The following is a 21,948-nucleotide window of genomic DNA, read 5'->3' as shown; positions in this document are numbered from 1 at the left end:
GGAAACCCACAGGCAGGGGTGCGCTGCCGGTACGAACAGAGAATCCTGTGCTGCCTATGTCATTGTAAAGGAGGCGGCATGTTAGATAGAATCAAATTAGATATATTGGAGGCACGTAATAGATGGGCAGTTCTCAAAGTAGAAAGTGTGATTCAGTGGCCTCCTCGCGCCCGCCTTGCTATCGGGGCGAGGCCGTTGAATCTCATGAGCGGCCTCTCGCAAGATTTGTGACACTGGAAACATCTCGCAAGATTCAACTGAATCTCGCAAGATGTCGTGATTGTGGCGGAGAATCTCCCCGAAGCCACAAAAAGAGCAAAGTGCTGTTGAAAAGCGAGATGTCTGCTGAATTGCACCCACATTCTTTCAATCTTCCTTGGATATGGTATTAGAGGACTGGAGAAAATCTTCTTGTGAGCATCTCAGCCAGGCCAACCCCAGTCACTGCGCGCAGCGTGGTCTGATAGGAGAATAGGAAACAAGCGGCAGCATGGTAGCACAGTGATTAGCACTGTTGCTTCACAGCACCAGGGACTCGGGTTTGATTCTCAGCTTGGATCACTGTTTGTGCGGAGTCTGCAGGTTCTCCCCTTGTCTGCCTGGATTTCCTCCGGGTGCTCCGGTTTCCTCCCACAAGTCCCGAAAGACATGCTGTTAGGTGAATTGGACATTCTGAATTCTCCCTCAGTGCACATGAACACGAGCTGGAATGTGGCAACTGTCGTGTTATGTACACTAGTATAACACTGGCTGCAACTGGATGCAGCATAGATCAAAAAGATACTCCAGACCTTGGAGTTAGTTCAATCAGGTTTATTGAACTAATAGCACAGTTAGCACAGTTCTCTGTGAGTTTGATTCTCTGCTAACTTATGTGTGGTTATTCTGTCTGACTGAACCAGACTAGCTCTTAGCCACGTGGTGGGGGAGGGGGGGGGGTGAGATTGTAACAACACCCTTGACTGACTCTCTAGATGTTCATCAGTGGAAAGAGGCGGAGTGTGAGTGCCTCGTGTCTTTTATAGTCAGATCCCACCCCTGAGTGTCCTGCCTGCTTATTGGTCATGTCCTGTTCTCTGTGTCCATTAGCTGCTTGTCTGTATATCATTATGTGTGTATCCGCATATCATGACAGTGACTAGGGGATTTTCACAGTAACTTAATTGTAGTGTTAATATAAGCCTACTTGTGACACTAATAACATTTATTATTATTACCCATCGAAACCGAAGCCTGCTTCCGGAGCTCCTGTATAAATGCCTGAATGGCTTGCTCTGCCAACCTGTTGGGACGCCAAGTGGCACGGGGCAGTTTGCACAGGTCGACTCCCGTTGGCCTTCAGGAACACCGAGAACTCCTCACTTGTGAAAGGATCACCATTGTCTGCGACAATGACCTCAGGAATGGCATGTGCCGAGAAATAGATGTGCAACCGCTTAACGGTCGCACGGGAGGTTTTTTTATTCATTCATGAAAGACTTTCACAACGATGTGGGCAGTGATGTGGGCATCACTGGCTAAGTCAGCATTTATTGCCCATCCCTGAGGGCATTTAATAGCCAACCACATTGCTGTAGATCTGGAGTCACATGTAGGTCAGACCATGTGAGGACGACAACCTCCCTTCCCTGAAGGACATTAGTGAAACAACAATTGGTCATTAGATTTTTAATTCCAGATTGTATTTTTAATCAAATTCAAATTTCACCATCTGCCATGGCGGTATTCGAACCCGATCCCCAGAGCATTGCCCTGGGGCTCTGCTTTACTAGTTCAACAATACCAGTACGCCACTGCCTCATTTTGATCACTGTCATTTTGTGGACGTCTATCCACTTGGAATGGGCGTCTAGTAAAAGAAGAAAATCGAGCCCAGGAACAGACCAGCAAATTCGGCGTGCACTCGAGCCCAAGGGTGACCCGACCACTCCCAGGGGCGAAGGGCCACAGCCGAAGGAAGCTTTTGGTGCTCCCGACAGATGGAACACGGCTGAGCCATCTTCTCGATGTTGGTATCTAGGCCTGGCCACCAGACATAGCTCCGCGCCATCATCTTAATTTTGGACACTCCTGGGTGCCCATTGTGAAGGTCTTTCAAGACGAGCTCTTGACTCCTTGCCGGGATAACAACCTGCGTGCCCACCAGTAGGACACCATTTGTCTTTCTGCCTGCGTCCAGTCTCGGCTGTGTGATGTAGTGACCAGCGGGAGTCCATGAAATTCAATGTGGCGACCAGTTCGTCCGAGGTGGGGGTGGGGGGGCTGGCTGGCTGCCGCAGCATTGGCCGACAAGGGCAGTCGGCTCAGCACGGCGGCATGTGCAATGTGGGTACTGGACCGATGTTTAAATGAATACTCATAAGCAGCCAGTAACAGGACTCAGCGCTCGATTTGTGTAGAGGCAATGGGCGGGATTGTCTTGGCCTCGCGCAAAAGACCTAGCAAGGGCTTATAGTGCATACTGACAAAGAAATGGTGGCAGTAGACGTATTGATGAAACCTTTTCACGTCGAAGACCAGCGCCAGACCAGCGAAGACCCTCCTTCTCAATCTGCGTATTTACATTCGGGCACCACCTGTGTATGAGAGGCGAAAGAGATCGGCCGCTCCCAGGAAGGCCCCAATTCCATAAGGTGACGCGTCACACGTGATGATCAACGGTTTGGCTGGTTCATAGTGGATTAGGACCTACGAAGAACGACCATCACCTTAAACACACAGAAAAGCTGCTTCCTGGGCCGCATTCCACACCCAGGCCTGGTGTTTCCTCAGGAGCAGAAGCAAAGAAGCCAGTAAGGCCGCGAGGTTCGGGACAAGTTTCCCAAGGTAATTAACCAACCCCAAAAACGAGTGACATTCCATGACATCCTTCAGGGCCTGCTCTTTCTCAGCAACGGGGTGTAAGCCGACCCGGTCCACCCGATACCCTAACTAGACCACTTCCTTCATGTGGTATACACACTTTGCACAGCGCAGGCAGATGCCATATTCTGAGAAGTGCTGCAATGCTGCCTCAAGGTTCTCCAAATGTTCCTGGTCTGTACTCCCCATGACTAGGACATCATCCAAATACACTATGACGCGCGGTAAGCCCCGCAGGATATTTTCCATGACTCGCTGGAAGATTGCACGTGCTGATGTCACCCCGAAAGGCAGCCGAGTGTTCTTGTCGAGTCCCCTGTGCGTATTTATCATACGTATTAGAACACAGAACAATACAGCGCAGTACAGGCCCTTCGGCCCACGATGTTGCACCGAAACAAAAGCCATCTAACCTACACTATGCCATTATCATCCATATGTTTATCCAATAAACTTTTAAATGCCCTCAATGTTGGCGAGTTCACTACTGTAGCAGGTAGGGCATTCCACGGCCTCACTACTCTTTGCGTAAAGAACCTACCTCTGACCTCTGTCCTATATCTATTACCCCTCAGTTTAAAGTTATGTCCCCTCGTGCCAGCCATATCCATCCGCGGGAGAAGGCTCTCACTGTCCACCCTATCCAACCCCCCGATCATTTTGTATGCCTCTATTAAGTCTCCTCTTAACCTTCTTCTCTCCAACGAAAACAACCTCAAGTCCATCAGCCTTTCCTCATAAGATTTTCCCTCCATACCAGGCAACATCCTGGTAAATCTCCTCTGCACCCGCTCCAAAGCCTCCACGTCCTTCCTATAATGCGGTGACCAGAACTGTACGCAATACTCCAAATGCGGCCGTACCAGAGTTCTGTACAGCTGCAACATGACCTCCCGACTCCGGAACTCAATCCCTCTACCAATAAAGGCCAACACTCCATAGGCCTTCTTCACAACCCTATCAACCTGGGTGGCAACTTTCAGGGATCTATGTACATGGACACCTAGATCCCTCTGCTCATCCACGCTTTCAAGAACTTTACCATTAGCCAAATATTCCGCATTCCTGTTATTCCTTCCAAAGTGAATCACCTCACACTTCTCTACATTAAACTCCATTTGCCACCTCTCAGCCCAGCTCTGCAGCTTATCTATATCCCTCTGTAACCTGCTACATCCTTCCACACTATCGACAACACCACCGACTTTAGTATCGTCTGCAAATTTACTCACCCACCCTTCTGCTCCTTCCTCTAGGTCATTGATAAAAATGACAAACAGCAACGGCCCCAGAACAGATCCTTGTGGTACTCCACTTGTGACTGTACTCCATTCTGAACATTTCCCATCAACCACCACCCTCTGTCTTCTTTCAGCTAGCCAATTTCTGATCCACATCTCTAAATCACCCTCAATCCCCAGCCTCCGTATTTTTTGCAATAGCCTACCGTGGGGAACCTTATCAACCGCTTTGCTGAAATCCATATACACCACATCAACTGCTCTACCCTCGTCTACCTGTTCAGTCACCTTCTCAAAGAACTCAATAATGTTTGTGAGGCATGACCTACCCTTCACAAAGCCATGCTGACTATCCCTGATCATATTATTCCTATCTAGATGATTATAAATCTTGTCTCTTATAATCCCCTCCAAGACTTTACCCACTACAGACGTGAGGCTCACCGGTCTATAGTTGCCGGGGTTGTCTCTGCTCCCCTTTTTGAACAAAGGGACCACATTTGCTGTCCTCCAGTCCTCTGGCACTATTCCTGTAGCCAATGATGACATAAAAATCAAAGCCAAAGGTCCAGCAATCTCTTCCCTGGCCTCCCATAGAATCCTAGGATAAATCCCATCAGGTCCCGGGGACTTATCTATTTTCAGCCTGTCCAGAATTGCCAACACCTCTTCCCTACGTACCTCAATGCCATCTATTCTATTAGCCTGGGGCTCAGCATTCTCCTCCACAACATTATCTTTTTCCTGAGTGAATACTGACGAAAAATATTCATTTAGTATCTCGCCTATCTCTTCAGACTCCACACACAATTTCCCATCCCTGTCCTTGACTGGTCCTACTCTTTCCCTAGTCATTCGCTTATTCCTGACATACCTATAGAAAGCTTTTGGGTTTTCCTTGATCCTTCCTGCCAAATACGTCTCATGTCCCCTCCTTGCTCGTCTTAGCTCTCTCTTTAGATCCTTCCTCGCTACCTTGTAACTATCCATCGCCCCAACCGAAACTTCACACTTCATCTTCACATAGGCCTCCTTCTTCCTCTTAACAAGAGATTCCACTTCCTTGGTAAACCACGGTTCCCTCGCTCGACGCCTTCCTCCCTGTCTGACCGGTACATACTTATCAAGAACACGCAGTAGCTGATCCTTGAACAAGCCCCGCTTATCCAGTGTGCCCAACACTTGCAGCCTACTTCTCCACCTTATCCCCCCCAAGTCACGTCTAATGGCATCATAATTGCCCTTCCCCCAGCTATAACTCTTGCCCTGCGGTGTATACTTATCCCTTTCCATCATTAACGTAAACGTCACCGAATTGTGGTCACTGTCCCCAAAGTGCTCTCCTACCTCCAAATCCAACACCTGGCCTGGTTCATTACCCAAAACCAAATCCAACGTGGCCTCGCCTCTTGTTGGCCTGTCAACATATTGTTTCAGGAAACCCTCCTGCACACACTGTACAAAAAACGACCCATTTATTGTACTCGAACTATATCTTTTCCAGTCAATATTTGGAAAGTTAAAGTCTCCCATAATAACTACCCTGTTACTTTCGCTCATATCCAGAATCATCTTCGCCATCCTTTCCTCTACATCCCTAGAACTATTAGGAGGCCTATAAAAAACTCCCAACAGGGTGACCTCTCCTTTCCTGTTTCTAACTTCAGCCCATACTACCTCGGAAGAAGAGTCCCCATCTAGCATCCTCTCCGCCACCGTAATACTGCTCTTGACTAGCAGCGCCACACCTCCCCCTCTTTTGCCTCCTTCTCTGAGCTTACTAAAACACCTAAACCCCGGAACCTGCAACATCCATTCCTGTCCCTGCTCTATCCATGTCTCCGAAATGGCCACAACATCGAAGTCCCAGGTACCAACCCACGCTGCCAGTTCCCCTACCTTGTTTCGTATACTCCTGGCATTGAAGTAGACACACTTCAAACCACCTACCTGAACACTGGCCCCCTCCTGCGACGTCAAATCTGTGCTCCTGACCTCTATACTCTCATTCTCCCTTACCCTAAAACTACAATCCAGGTTCCCATGCCCCTGCTGCATTAGTTTAAACCCCCCCAAAGAGCACTAACAAATCCCCCCCCCAGGATATTTGTGCCCCTCAGGTTCAGATGTAGACCATCCTGTCTGTAGAGGTCCCACCTTCCCCAGAAAGAGCCCCAGTTATCCAAAAATCTGAATCCCTCCCGCCTGCACCATCCCTGTAGCCACGTGTTTAAATGCTCTCTCTCCCTATTCCTCATCTCACTATCACGTGGCACGGGCAACAACCCAGAGATAACAACTCTGTTTGTTCTAGTTCTGAGCTTCCATCCTAGCTCCCTGAAAGCCTGCCTGACATCCTTGTCCCCTTTCCTACCTATGTCGTCGGTGCCAATGTGGACCACGACTTGGGGCTGCTCCCCCTCCCCCTAAGGACCCGGAAAACACGATCCGAGACATCACGTACCCTTGCACCTGGGAGGCAACATACCAAACGTGAGTCTCTCACGCTCCCACAAAATCTCCTATCTGTGCCCCTGACTATAGAGTCCCCAATTACTAATGCTCTGCTCCTCTCCCCCCTTCCCTTCTGAGCAACAGGGACAGACTCTGTGCCAGAGGCCCGTACCCCATGGCTTACCCCTGGTAAGTCGTCCCCCCCACAAGTATCCAAAGCGGCATACTTGTTTCTCAGGGGAACGACCGCAGGGGATCCCTGCACTGACTGTTTTTTCCCAGTCCCTCTTACAGTTACCCACCTATCTCCAATCTTTGGTGTAACTAATTCCCTGAAGCTGCTATCTATGACCCCTTCTGCCTCCCGAATGATCCGAAGTTCTTCCAACTCCAGCTCCAGTTCCCTAACTCGGTCTTGGAGGAGCTGGAGATGGCAGCACTTCCTGCAGGTAAAATCAGCAGGGACACTAAATGCATCCCTCACCTCAAACATCCTGCAGGATATTTGCGGGAGGATCTGTCGAGTTCGAACATTACTCATATCTAGCTTCATGAACGAGCATCCACCAGCCAATTTATGTTGCAGGTCTTCGATGCGGGACATGGGGGTAACGATCCAGCCTGGAAGCAGTATTGCCCATCAGTTTATAATCCCTGCACAAATGGACCGTTTTGTCCAATTTCAGGACTGGGATCTCAGAGCCGCCCAATCTGTAAAGGCCAAATAATGCCCAAACTCTCCAACCTGTTGAGTTCAGTTTCCACCTTCTCTACCAAGACATAGGGATCAGGCCCACCTGGAAGTAGGGCGGCTGAGCCTCCAGGTAAACCTGGATCTTGGCCACACCCTTTTATGGTCCCTGAAGACTTCAGGGTGCTTGATGAATACCTCGCAAAGGCCACCGGACCCCATTTGGAGAATGTGCTGCCAGCCCAAGCGCAAATGATGTAAGCAATCACGGCCATCAGGCTAGGACCATTCCCTTGAACGATAACGAAAGGGAGGTGAGCCGGCTGGCACCCATAAACCACCAGAGTCAATGTAATCCCAACAATACTCAGTTGCTCGTTTATGCAGTCAACGGTGCTCCGTGCCAGAACTGAAAACGCTGCCCCATTATCTAACTCTTGGGCTGGTTTCTCCACCGGCGGGAATCTCCGTTTGCCGGCGCCCGGGGGTTTCCCAACAGCCTGGGGCTGCCCCACAATGGGAAACCCCAGTGACCGGCCGGCGTAACGGAGACTCCCGCCGGCCGGTCGGCGCAGAAATGTGGCACAGCGGAGGATTTAATAAATGGTCATTTATCTGCACTGGAACCCGAATGGGAGCCACATGGGGCGCCGCCATACAATTCAACTGCATCGCAGCCTCTTCGTCCGGCTCATCCAGATGAAACGTCCGCGGGGGCCCTCGCTGCCTGAGGTCACGCCTGGGCCGGTGATCGCACGTCGCGCATGGACCCGAATCACCCTCAGCGGAATCCGGAGATGTTTCCCGCCATGACAGCTGGGCCCGCGACCATAGACCGGAGTCTCTTGGGCGGTCAGGCTTGTCGGGGGAGCTGCACAGTAGGGACCGCGCCCTAGGGTGTTCATCTCTATCCCCTGTAGTTCCTTTTAAAAAATATATATATTTATTCAAATGTTTCAACAAATTTTCAACAAACCCCCCCCCCCCAACAAGAAAAAGGAACAAAACAGTAGAAAACACAAAGAGGGGAAAACCCCCACCTTCACCCAAACGCCACCCCAAAAGAACCCCCCCCCCCCCCCCCTGGGCGGCTGCTGCTGTTGCTGACCTCCTCCTAATGCTCCGCGAGATAGTCTAGGAACGGTTGCCACCGCCTGGAGAACCCCTTGCACAGATCCTCGCAAGGCAAACTTTATCCTCTCCAGCTTGATGAACCCTGCCAAGTCATTCATCCAAGCTTCCACACTGGGGGGCTTCGCACCTTTCCACAGTAACAAAATCCTCCGCCGGGCTACCAGGGACGCAAAGGCCCGAATACCGGCCTCTTTCGCCTCCTGCACTCCCGGCTCGTCCGATACCCCAAATAATGCCAACCCCCAACTCGGCTTGACCTGGACTTTCACCACCTTGGACATAGTCCTCGCAAAACCCCTCCAAAACCCCTCCAGTTCCGGGCACGACCAGAACATATGGACGTGATTTGCTGGGCTCCCCGAGCACCACCCACATCTGTCCTCCACCCCAAAGAACCTACTCAACCTCGCCCCTGTCATATGCGCTCTGTGAGTAACTTTAAACTGTATTAGGCGAGCCTGGCGCAAGAGGAGGAAGAATTAACCCTACTCAGGGCATCAGCCCACAGACCCTCATTTATCTCCTCCCCAAGCGCCTCCTCCCACTTGCCTTTTAACTCCTCCTCTTCCTTCAGCTCCTGGTAAATCGCCAAAACCTTGCCTTCTCCAACCCACACACCCGAAATCACCCTGTCCTGAATCCGACGTGACGGAAGCAGCGGGAATTCCCTCACCTGCCGCCTCACAAACGCCCTCACTTGCATGTACCTGAAAGCGTTTCCCGGGGGTAACCCAAACCTCTCCTCCAGCGTCCCTAGGCTCACAAACGTTCTATCGATGAACAGGTCCCCCATTCTTCTGATCCCTGCCCGATGCCAGCTCCGAAACCCCCCATCCATCCTTCCCGGGACGAACCGATGATTCTCCCGAATCAGGGACCAAACCGAGGCTCCCACCTCGCCCCTATGTCGCCGCCACTGCCCCCAGATCTTCAGCGTCGCCACCACCGGACTCGTGGTGTACCTTGTCGGCGAGAGCGGCAGCGGTGCCGTCACCAGCGCCCTCAGGGTCGTGCCCACACAGGACGCCATCTCTCGCCTCTTCCACGCCGCCCCCTCTCCCTCCATTATCCAGTTACGGATCATCGCCACATTGGCTGCCCAATAATAGCCACATAGATTCGGCAACGCCAGCCCCCCCCCCATGTCCCTGCTACGCTCCAGAAACACCCTCTTCACACAAATCCCATGATGCTCCTGCTTACCCATTTGAAAAAGGCCTTGGGGATCAAAATGGGAAGGCACTGGAACACAAAGAGAAACCTCGGAAGGACCGTCATTTTGATCGACTGCACCCTACCCGCTAGTGAGAGTGGCAGCATATCCCATCTTTTAAAATCCTCCTCCATCTGCTCCACCAACCTCGTCAAATTGAGCTTATGCAGGGCCCCCCAACTCCTAGCTACTTGGATCCCTAGGTACCGAAAGCTCCTTTCCGCCTTCTTCAGCGGTAGCTCGTCTATCCCCCTTCCCTGGTTCCCTGAATGCACCACAAAGAGCTCACTCTTCCCTACGTTGAGTTTATACCCCGAAAAGTCACCAAACTCCCTAAGGATCCGCATGACCTCCGCCATCCCCTCCACTGGATCCGCAACATACAACAACAGGTCATCGGCATACAACGACACCCGGTGTTTCTCTCCCCCCCGAACCAATCCCCTCCATTTCCTGGTCTCCCTCAGTGCCATGGCCAGCGGCTCAATTGCCAGTGCAAACAACAAGGGGGATAAGGGGCACCCCTGCCTCGCCCCCCGGTACAGCCGAAAGTACTCCGACCTCCGCCGGTTCGCAGCCACACTCACCAACGGGGCTCTATATAGCAGCCTGACCCAACTTATGAACCCCTCCCCGAACCCAAACCTCCGCAACACTTCCCAAAGATACTCCCACTCCACCCGATCAAAGGCCTTCTCCGCATCCATAGCTGCCACTACCTCTGCTTCCCCTCCACCGAGGGCATCATAATCACATTGAGGAGCCTCTGTACATTTGTGTTTAGCTGCCTACCCTTCACAAATCCCGTCTGGTCCTCATGAATCACCCCCGGGGCACAGTCCTCAATTCTCGTAGCCACACCTTCGCCAGCAACTTAGCGTCAACATTGAGGAGTGAGATCGGTCTATACGACCCACATTGCAATGGATCCTTGTCCCGCTTCAAAATCAAAGAAATCAGCACCCTGGACATTGTCGGGGGCAAGGTCCCCTCCTCCCCCGCCTTATTAAAAGTCTTCACTAGCAACGGGCCCAGCAGGTCCACGTATTTCCTATAAAATTAAACCCCCCCCCCCTCCACGGCACGCACCCTCACCAACCTCTCCCCTCTCTTCCCCGGCACGCACCCTCCCCAACCACCCCCCTCTCCTCCCGACACACCCCCTCAAACACCCCCCTCTCCTCGTCAGCACGCACCCTCCCCAGACCCCCCCCCCCTCTCCTCCCCGGCACGCACTCTCCCCAGACACCCCATCTCCTCCCCAGCACGCACCCTCCCCAACCCCTCCCTCCCTTCCCTCCCCCAGCACGCACCCTCCCCAACCCCCCTCCCCCCCCCCCCTCCAGCCGCTCCCTCCCACAGCCCCCCCCCCAGCCACCTCCCCCAGCCCCTCCCTCTCCCCCCCAACCCCCCCCCCACCCCCCCCACCGGACACTCCAACGGCTCCTGCGACCCCCCCCACCACCTGCGGCCGTGCCGTCACGTCTCTGGTGGCCGCCCCACGCTGACCCCCACCTCCGCGCTGGTTGGTGTCAACCATCACGACTGGTTGACGCTGTTAAATAGGTGGTTTGATTTACGTCGGCGGGTCACGCCGGCGGGATTTCAGCCCAACCAGCCCGGAGAATTGGGGCAGTCCCGGGCCCGTTGCGTCGCACCGGTCCTCGACATTCTCCGAGGTGCACGGCGTGATTCACAACAACGGGATTTTGGGGGGCCGGGGAATATTGCGGGGCGGCAGGGCGGGATTTACGCCGCCACCCGGCGATGCTCCGACCGGCCGGGTGGCGGAGAATCCCTCCCCAGGTGTGAGACATAGGGGGCGTCATTCTCCAACCACCCGCCGGGTTGGAGAATCGCCGGGGGCTGCCGTGAATCCCGCCCCTGCCAGTTGCCGAAGTCTCCGGTACCGGATATTCGGCGGGGGCGGGAATCGGGCCGCACTGGTTGGCGGGACCCCCGGCTGGATTCTCCGGCCCGGATGAGCCGAAGTCCCGCCGATAAATTGCCTGTCCCGCCGGCGTGGATTAAACCACCTTTTGAACGGCGGGACAAGGCGGCATGGGCGGGCTCCGGGGTCCTGGGGAATATCGCGGGGCGATCTGACCCCGGGAGGTGCCTCCACGGTGGCCTGGCCCGCGATCGGGGCCCACCGATCCGCGGGCGGGCCTGTGCCGTGGGGGCACTCTTTCCCTGCCGCCTCCGCCACGGTCTCCTCCATGGCGGAGGCGGAAGTGACTCCCTCCACTGCACATGCGCGGGAAACTTTCAGCGGCCGCTGACGCTCCCGCGCATGCGCCGCCCCGACATGTCATTTCCGCGCCAGCTGGCCGGGCAACAAAGGCCGTTTCCGCCAGCTGGCGGGGTGGAAATTCCTCCGGCGTCGGCCTAGCCCCTCAATGTTGGGGCTCGGCCCCCAAAGATGCGGAGCATTCCGCACCTTTGGGGTGGCACGATGCCTGTCTGACTGGCGCCGTTTTGGGCGCCAGTCGGCGGACATTGCGCCGTTTCGGGAGAATTTCGATCAGGGAAACTCCAGGGGCGGGATTCTCCAACCCCACGCCGGGTCAGAGAATCGCTGGGGGGCGGCATGAATCCCGCCCCCACTGGCTGCCGAATTCTCCGGCGCCGGGGATTTGACGGGGGCGGGAATCGCGCCGCGCCAGTCGGGGGCCGTTGGCAGCGGCCCCCCCGGCGATTCTCCGGCCCGCGATGGGCCGAGTGGCTGCCCGTTTTAGGCCGGTTCCACCGTCGTAAAATACACCAGGTACTTACCGGTGGGACCTGGCTGCGCGGGCGGCTTCTGGGGTCCTCGGGGGGGGCGTGGGGGTTCCTTGATGTTCCGCTGGGAGCTACGTACTGGTGGCGGCGATGTCGATGCTGGCCCAATGTTCGGTGACTCCGGGAGCATGCCAAAATCCTCTTCATCCTCGGGCGTGGGCAGGGTAAGGACAGTTGGTCCTGGTGGGGTTAATGCTGGGTGCGCCGGGGAAGGGGAGGGTGGCGCCGGGCCGGAGGGGTGTGTGTGTGTGGAACCTGCCGGTGCCAGGTCTCTGAGGGAGACAGTATCTTGGCGGCCGCCAGGGTACGCCACGTAGGCATACTGGGGGTTTGCATGAAGCAATTGCACCCTCTCCACCAACGGGTCCGCCTTGTGGAGTCGGATGTGCCTACGGAGCAGGACTGGACCTAGAGCTGCGAGCCAAGTCGGGAGCGACACCCCGGATGTGAAGTTCCTGGGGAAGGCAAAAAGACGTTCATGGGGTGTGTTGTTAGTGGCGGTGCACAGCAGTGACCGAATGGAGTGGTGTGCATCAGGGAGGACCTCCTGCCAGCGAGAGGCTGGGAGGTTCCTGGACCGTAGGTCCAGTTGGATGGCCCTCCATACTGTCCTGTTCTCCCTCTCTACCTGCCCGTTTCCCCCGGGGTTATAGCTGGTCGTCCTGCTGGAGGCAATACCCCTGCTGAGCAGGAACTGACGCAGCTCATCGCTCATGAATGAGGATCCCCTGTCACTGTGGATGTAGGCGGGGAAGCCGAACAAAGCTAAGCTGGTGTTTAGGGCTTTGATGACGGTGGCAGACGTCATATCCCGGGGCATGGGATGGCGAAGGGGAATCTGGAGTACTCATCGACCACACTGAGAATATACGTGTTTCGGTCGGTGGAGGGGAGAGGACCTTTGAAATCCACGCTGAGGCGTTCAAAGGGGCGGGAGGCCTTCACCAGGCGCGCACGGTCCGGCCGGTAGAAGTGCGGCTTGCACTCCGCACAGACCTGGTGATTGTCCGTACTTCCTCGACGGAGTAGGGCAGATTGCGAGCCTTGACAAAATGGTGCAACCCGTGAGACTCCCGGGTGACAAAGGCTGTCGTGCAGGGCCTGGAGTCGGTCTACTTGTGCGCTGGCACATGTACCTCGGGATAGGGCGTCTGGGGGCTCGTTGAGTTTGCCGGGGCGATACAAAATCTTGTAATTATAGGTGGCGAGCTCGATCCTCCACCTCAAGGTTTTATCGTTTTCGATCTTGCCCCGCTGTGCGTTATTGAACATGAAGCCTACCGACCGTTGGTCAGTGAGAAGAGTGAATCTCCTGCCAACCAGGTAATGCCTCCAATGCCGCACAGCTTCAACGATAGCTTGGGCCTCATTTTCGACGGATGAGTGCCGAATTTCTGAGGCATGAAGTGTGCGAGAGAAGAATGCCATTTGTCTGCCTGCCTGATTGAGGGTGGCGGCTAGGGCGACGTCCGATGCGTCGCTCTCTACTTGAAAGGGCAATGTCTCGTCTACTGCGTGCATCCCGGCCTTGGCGATATCGTCTCTGATACGGGCGAAGGCCTGTTGTGCCTCGGCCGCCAGGGGAAAGTGTGTGGACTGTATGAGTGGGCGGGCCTTGTCCGCATAGTTTGGGACCAACTGGGCGTAGTATGAGAAGAACCCCAGGCAGCGTTTGAGGCCCCACTTGGGACAGTGGGGAAGGGGGAGCTCCATGAGGGGGCACATGCGGTTGGGATCGGGCCCCAGAACTCTGTTCTGGACCACACAGCCAAGTATGGCTAAGCGGGTCGTGCTAAACACACACTTCTCCTTGTTGTAGGTGAGGTTGAGGAGAGTGGCGGTGTGGAGAAATTTGGCACGGTTTGCATCATGGTCCTGTTGGTCATGGCCGCAGATGGTGACGTTGTCTAGGTAGGGGAACGTGGCCCGCAAACCGTACCGGTCGACCATTCGGTCCATCTTCCTTTGGAAGACCGAGACCCCGCCGAAGGGAACCCTGAGGAAGTGATAGAGACGACCGTCTGCCTCGAAAGCAGTGTATGGACGGTCCGATTTCTGAATGGGGAACTGTTGGTAGGCGGATTTGAAGTCTACCGTTGAGGAGACCTGGTACTGTGCAATCTGATTGACCATATCAGATATGCGTGGGAGGGGGTATGCGCGTGCTGCATGTACCGATTGATGGTCTAGCTGTAGTCCACGGCCATTCTGTGTTTCTCCCCAGTTTTAACGACTACCACATGGGCTCTCCAGGGGCTGTTGTTGGCCTCGATGATGCCTTCCCGAAGCAGCCGCTGGACCTCGGACTTGATGAAGGTCCTGTCCTGGGTGCTGTACCGTCTGCTCCTGGTGGCGACAGGTTTGCAATCCGGGGTTAGATTTGCCAAGAGAGAAGGCGGATCGACCTTTAGGGTCGCGAGGCTGCACACAGTGAGGGGTGGTAGGGGCCTGCTGAATTTGAGGGTTAGGCTCTGGAGATTGCACTGGAAGTCCAGGCCTCGTAGAAGAGCAGCGCAGAGGATAGGGAGAACGTAGAGGCGGAAGCCGCTGAATTCTACTCCCTGGACTGTGAGTGTGACCGTACAGTATCCCCGGATCGTGGCGGAATGGGATCCAGAGGCTCGGGAGATTCTTTGGTTGGCGTGGTGTACCGCAAGGGATCAGCGCCTTACCATATCCGTGTGTATGATGCTTTCGGTGCTCCCGGAGTCCAGCTGGCAAGAGGTCACGTGACCGTTGATTTTCACGCTGGTCGATGCAGTGGCCAGGTTGTGCGGATGAGACTGGTCGATCGTCACTGAGGCGAGTCGTGGTCGCTGGCGTCGGATGATGAGGAGCCTGGGGGGCCCAGGTCCTGGAATGCTGTCGGTGTCCATGCCCCGTGGAGGATACAAGATGGCGGCGCCTGAAGATCCTGCGGGGGACAAGATGGCGGCGCTCATGGGCCGCACGTGGACTGAGGGGGAGAAGATGGCGGCGCCCACTGGCCGCGCGTGATCCGGTGAGATGAGAACGCCCATTGTTTGTAGACTAGTGGGGTGGGGGCGATAGCGGCGACTGCGCAGGCCTGGCACACCGCGGCGAAGTGCCCCTTTTTGCCGCAAGCCTTGCAAAAGGCTGCGCGGGCCGGGAAGCGTTGGCGAGGGCGTTTCTGCTGGCCGCAGAAGTAACATCGTGGACCCCTGGGGTGCGCGGGGTGGTGTGTGGTGCAGGCGTACTGGCTGGGTAATGCCCCCGCTGGGGCGGCCGTCTGTGGGGTCCACGATGCGTAGGAGGGGTGGGCCACGTGGCTGGGGGGGGGGGGGGGGTAGGCCTGAATGTTGCGCGAGGCGGCCGTCATAGAGAGCGCTAGCTTCTTTGTCTCAACCAGATCAAGTGTGGCCCCTTCTAACAGTCTTTGGCGTATGAGGTCCGACCCAATCCCCATGACGACGTGTCCCGCATAAGGAGGTTCGAATGTTCAGTGGCCGTAATGGCCTGACAGTCACAGTCCCGGACGAGTGGGATTAGGGCCCGCCAGAAGTCTTCTATGGACTCACCAGGGAGTTGAGAGCGAGTGGCGAGTACGTGCCTGGCGAAGAGCGTGTTCGTCTTCTTTGAGTAGTTTTCTTTGAGAAGCGGCATGGCGACGGCGTAGTTCCGGGCATCCTGGATCAACGGAAACACGTTGGAGCTCAACCTTGAGTACAGGATCTGTATCTTCTGAGCCTCCGGAACAGGGGTGGTCGCTGAATTGATAAACGCCTCGAAGTAAGGGAGCCAGTGATTAAAGTCCTTTTTGGCGTCGCTTGATTGCGGATCCAGCTGCAGGCGATCAACTTGATACGGAGGTCCATCTTTTAGAAAATCTTAGAGCAATAAATTGATGCACGATCAATTGAACAAAGACTTGAGTTGGATACAACGGAGGTTTTATTGCTCTAAGATGTGTGGCCTCCCACAGCAGCTGGCGAAATGGCTGTTGAATGGAGGACACGCATATTTATACTCCACCTACTGGGCGGAGCCAGCAGACAGGGACTACCGGCGAACCTATAGTACAGGCCCTACCTGTACAGGTCATCACCTAATAAAGGTGTAACAGTGGTTTACCAGTTAGTTGGACCATAGAGCTACACAGGCATAATGAACCGATTGGCCTCTTTCTGTGATTCTATAATCTGGAATTTTAGTTTTAAGAAAACATTTCTACCAATAGCCGGAACTGAGCTGTGCCTTTTGGACCTATTTATTTGGGCTTCCCTCCCTGGCATTAGTAACATTGATAACCAATCAGACAAGGTTTGGTTTGAGACAACAATGCAAGATCAATAATAACGCAAGTTATAATTTATATCAATGGGACAAGCCACTAGAGAATCTTCCTCTTCATTGGCTTAAATACTGTGGTAATATTTTTGCATGATGTTTTTAATTTTTGTGTTGCTTCAAAGAATTCTGCTTATACCGATTCTATTTCCTTTAGATATTCTGAATTCTCCACAACAATCTAATTATACAAATGCAAAGCCAAAATGATAAAAAGGAAAACTCTATTTTAGATCACAAGTTGTGCCACACATCAAGTTCCTCATATTGTTCTGATGCGACAACTCTTCCTGTACAGCGACATCAAACAGAGATATTAAAAGAAAATGCTGCAATGGTGTCATGCTGACATTGCCAGGATTTGTGTTTGTCTTTCAAGGTCTTGGTGTGGATGTGCGGTGTTGAGAGAAAGTAAGAACTGAAAGAGTTAATGTCATCACAGTAAAAGTACATCTGCAAAAATGTTGTGCAAAAGATGTACTAAAGCGACAGTGGCCAGCATTGGGTGTGGTTAGAAGTCTGATGTGAGCTCGGATGTTGGTGGGAGAGAGCAGAAGGAAAAAACATCATAGCCTGGAAATGACTGGTAGTGGGCTAAGCTGATGTTTCATTTTACAGTATACAAGGCCTTTCAGACCAGCACCAGTCATTTCCCAAATGTTACTGGCTTTACCTTCTGGCAGGGGAGGCCAGGTGCTTCCCGGATGGAAAATTTAGGGAGCGAGTCAAACTACTGTCACACACCCCATTAACAGCCATAATAACAATAACAGAGACCTGGGAACAGATTGTCTGATCATGAGAGAGCAGTCCAGATATGTATGTACCTCACAGTACTTTGTTAAAGGAAGAACTCGGGGGAGCAGTTTTTAATTTATAAAACATAGTTGCTGCTCAGAAATGGAGAATTATTTCCCTTCAACTGGGGTTTATAAAGTTGTTCTGAAAATTGACTAAGGGAAATAACTCCAAGGAGCTTAAAAGTCACTGCCTTCGACTGATCTTTTTGCAGTGTATGCCTAATTTCCTGATTTTCGTAAGAATATTTAGATTAGGGTAGGCATTTCGACATCATTCAATCCCCTTTTCTGATCTCAGGGCTAGAAAATGATCCAGGGACTAAATCCCAAAGCTTGACTAAACTAAATCCGATGAATGTTGAAAATAATCTTTCACTATGAATCATAAGCAGAATATTTGTTGCACGTATCTAACAATGGGACACAAAGGAATGTTTTGCTACATTTATAGTTTTACTCTTTAGGCTCAGTTTTGAATGCTGCACCAGCCCAGTATCTGGTACACCATTTTCTAATTTGTCACTTCAAGAACAGTTAGCTCGTTACTCTAGTTTGTAACTTAAATTTTAAATCTCATGCCCACACCCTCTCACCCACCTATCCCATACCATCCCACCATTGGATTGTTAGAAGCCAGCAATGCACCTGAATTAAGAGGCCTGGATTTTCATTGAGTTTGGATAACTTGGGAATCTTTTCAAAATGGCGGTAATTCCCTAATTCAAGGATTCCTGCCCCCATTTTCCTTTCTGGCAATTTTCACCAGGGCAGAATAAGGCTGTGTGTGGACAGTCAGTTCACACACAGCACTTCCACTCTTTCCAGCTCCACTTGGACAGGTGGGTTCAGTTTACATCCCACCCCCACAATATTAACGGTGCTGCACCTCTTCAGTAAGTAGATGTGGTTGACATTTCAGAGGAAGTATGAACCATAGGGGGAACCCAAACCCAACTCGGGAACCAAAAAAGGTATCTATTCCTACAATAATTTCTTTGAGATGCATTGGAGTACTTTTCCCATTGGGTCCATTTCCCCATTGGGTAAGTTCTCTCAACAAATCAGTTGTATAATAACCTAAAGTGATTTAAATGCTCAGGACCCTTTTAAAATGAAAAAAAAAACCCTTCTCAGCAGCAGTCCCTTACTGGAAAAAATCGTCAACTTGCTCCTGGACTACTTTCATTGACAGGTTATGTCAGTGGTCCTCAGTATGAAGATGGGATTTTGTCTGCACAAAGACGGTATGTTGGTCGCTGCTACCAATACTGCCATGTATAAATGCACAATTGGCAGATAGATTGGTGAAGATGAGGTCAAATAGTTTTTCCCTCTTGATGGTTCCCTCACCAACTGCCTCATGTCCAGTGTGGCAGGTATGCATGGGTAATTAAGGAAGGGAAATACATTCTGGCCCAGCCAGTGACACCCCCATTCCATGAAAGCATAATTTGTTTTAAAAACATGGCTGGGATTTTCTGTCTCCGCCCGCAGCTGGAGCGTGTGGGAAGGTGTAGAAAATTTGAAGAGCTAGCCAAAATTTCACTGACTTCAGGCAGCACTGGAAAATCCTAGCCATGGGCAGGGGCAGAAAATCCTGGCCTTTGTCCTTCAGGACTCAGTCAATAGGGATGCTACTGAGCCAACCTTGGTGACGAACATTGATGCACTTCCCCACCCCAACTCCACCCAGAATACATTTTGTGTCTTTGATACCCTCAGTGTTTCTTCCAAGTGGTGTTTATCATGGAGGGACACTGCTTCATTACCTGAGGGAGGGGGTAGGTGTTAATTAGGAGGAGGCTTCCTTGCTATGTTTGATCTCAAATCATAGAACCATAGAGTAGTTACAGCACAGAAGGTCATTCAGCCCATCATGTCTGTGCCAGCCCTTTACAGAAACTATTCACCTAGATCCCCCTCCTTTGCCTTTTTCTTGAGACCTTGCAATTTTTATCTCTTCAGATAATTATTCAATTCTTTTTGGAAGCTTCGATTGAATCTGCATTCACCACATTCTCAGGCAGTGTATTCCAGATCCTAATCACTCACTGTGTAAAAAAGCTTTTCCTCATAATAATGTTACTTCTTTCATCAATCACCATAAATCATTGCCCTTTGATTTATTATTATTATTGATTCTTCTGCCAACGGGAACAGTTTCTCCCCATCTGCCAAGACCCCTACTGCTTTTGAAGACCTCTATTTGATCTCCTCTTCTCCAAGGGAAACAGACCAGTTGTTTCATAATTATCATCACTGAGATTAGCTTTTCATTTCAGATATATTCACAAATTATATCACTGAACAATAATACACAGAAAAATTATGACATAAAGTTACATTCATTGATAGAGAAATAAACAATTTCTGGACACCTAGGTATCTCCTGTGCACTCAAACATAATGAATGAATGGGAGTATAATAACTCATAAGGAAATTGTCAGAAACACAGGTGAATTTATTTACATATAAACAAGTTAAACTTTACAAAGCATCTCACTCACAGCGTCGACCCGAAGGAGAGGATAGGTCTCACCAGGCCCTGACCTGGGCCTACTTTTATCCTAAGTCTTAACGAGCCTCGGATGGTGGGTCTCCATCCCTACCTGGGGCTCTCGTGTTCAATGAACCTTTTGGAAGATCAATGATTGCTTTCTCATGGGGGTTATAACAGGGAGTTTATGAAAGACACTCCATTAAAAATTAAAACCTTGTTTTTTCACCTGAGCAAATGCAATGAAGAGAAGTTGATTATGGGTGTATTTTAGGCCTGGAAGGGGACGTTCAGGACCATGATCTCGAATCCATTTCTGATAAGCCTGGAATAGAGGTAAAATAGCTGTTGGCTATAGTTATTGCGCATTTCAAAAGATCCATTTGTATTTTTAAAAAAATTAGTCGTTCACTCACATAGTATGCAAGTTTAAGTCCTCCCATATCAGCAATGTTTTCTCCAAGTGTAAGTTGGCCACTGACCTGTAGAGGGAGACCAATAGTAGCAAAGTATATTGTTGATATACTCCCGTAGAAATCTGATGGATTTCACACGAAGCATCACATATTTTTTGGAAATTACAATCTTATTGGCTGGAATTCTCTGGCTGCTGGGATTCTCTTTTCCCTCCATCAGCACACCCCCACCCATCGGTTTCCCAGCGGCGTGGGGTGGCTTCAATGGGAAATCCCATTGACAAGCGGCAGGAATAGAGGATCTCGCCACCAGCGAACAGCACAACACCGAGAAACACGCTGCCGGAGGACCGGAGAATCCCGTCTATTGTCTTTTTAGAGGGTGTTGGTATTTTTCAGATTGACTCGAGTTTATTGTTTTGCCCGAACATTTCCTCTATCATGATAATTGACAGTAGAACATTTAAAGTTTATTAGTGGAACCAGCTTTACACTGCACATTTAACATGCATTGATAATTTGTAATTAGCAGTCTGAGATTCCTTTCGAGATATATATTGTCGAGCAGCCTAGACTTGATATGGAAATCCCAGTTCCCGAAATAACAGCATATTCCCAGGTGGACAAAGAGGCAATGCTCACTCTCTCTCCTTCAGTCTGAACTGTGCAAGTCTGGGATGCGAGTAGGGATTCGGATGCAGTCTTTGTACTCGGTCCATATTGCACACCTTTCTACTCTTTCGGTGTTGCCTTTCGTATTATAGACAAAATTGAAGAAACCCATTGGTTACAATTGCCCAAACATCTCCCTCCCTCCCCCGTTAGCTCCCCCCCCAGTCCCCATCCCCCTACATAGCCTATCAATGACATGTGTGCACACATTTCTCGGGGTGTTTCCTAATTAAATCCAGAAAGCCTTGTTCGGGTGATCATCAGATCATCTATGGAGCAATCATTACTGACATTCTAAAGCAACAAATGCCTTAGAATATTTTCTTGATCTCTTGAGGCTATGTTATTGGGTTATAGGTGTGGGTGATCTCAGTCACCACAGCGTTATTGCCTACGATACACTTGACTGAAATATGCGTTCTTTTTTCAATCTTTTCAGTAATTTCAAACCCTGACTTAGATCACCCTTAAAGTTATCTGAAAAATGTAATATTGATTTCCCAGTGTTCTACAAATATACCTTTGTGTATCTTAATTTGAAGGATGTGATTTGTTTTCTGGAACCAGAAGAGATGCATCATAAATTTGTATCAATTCCAATTGTAAGGTGCACAACCCATGTCTCCCGAAGGTGATTGGGGAGGGGAAAGGAGAGAGGTGGTGGTGGCACTGGACGCAGAGAGGTGTTTGATCGGGCACAGTGGGGTTACTTGATGGCGGCTTCAGAGAGAATTTGAATTGGGCTGAGGTTCATGGCATGGGTATGGCTGTTGTATTAGGAGCTGATGGCAAACGTTTGCATCTTCACCGGGGTACAAGGTAGGGGTGCCCCATGTCTTCCCCTGTTGTTCGCATTGGCTATAGAGCCCTTGACCATC

General features: G+C 51.6%; 1 protein-coding gene across 3 annotated transcripts in view; it reads right to left on the bottom strand.

Moving 5' to 3' along the window:
• The window catches only part of ecel1 (endothelin converting enzyme-like 1), a 218,075-nt gene that overhangs the window by 24,194 nt on the left and 171,933 nt on the right, over nt 1–21,948 (bottom strand). For all 3 annotated transcript variants that reach the window (XM_072474279.1, XM_072474277.1, XM_072474278.1), the window contains 2 exons: nt 20,399–20,464; nt 20,212–20,307 (listed from right to left, as the gene is read on the bottom strand). In XM_072474279.1, the coding sequence (XP_072330380.1) occupies nt 20,212–20,307; nt 20,399–20,464 (162 nt within the window). The remainder of the gene's footprint in view (nt 1–20,211; nt 20,308–20,398; nt 20,465–21,948) is intronic.

This window comes from Scyliorhinus torazame, chromosome 14, assembly GCF_047496885.1.
Source record: "Scyliorhinus torazame isolate Kashiwa2021f chromosome 14, sScyTor2.1, whole genome shotgun sequence".
Classification (NCBI taxonomy): domain Eukaryota; kingdom Metazoa; phylum Chordata; class Chondrichthyes; order Carcharhiniformes; family Scyliorhinidae; genus Scyliorhinus; species Scyliorhinus torazame.
Note: the sequence above shows the minus strand (reverse complement) of the source record. Positions and strands in the feature narration are given on the sequence as shown.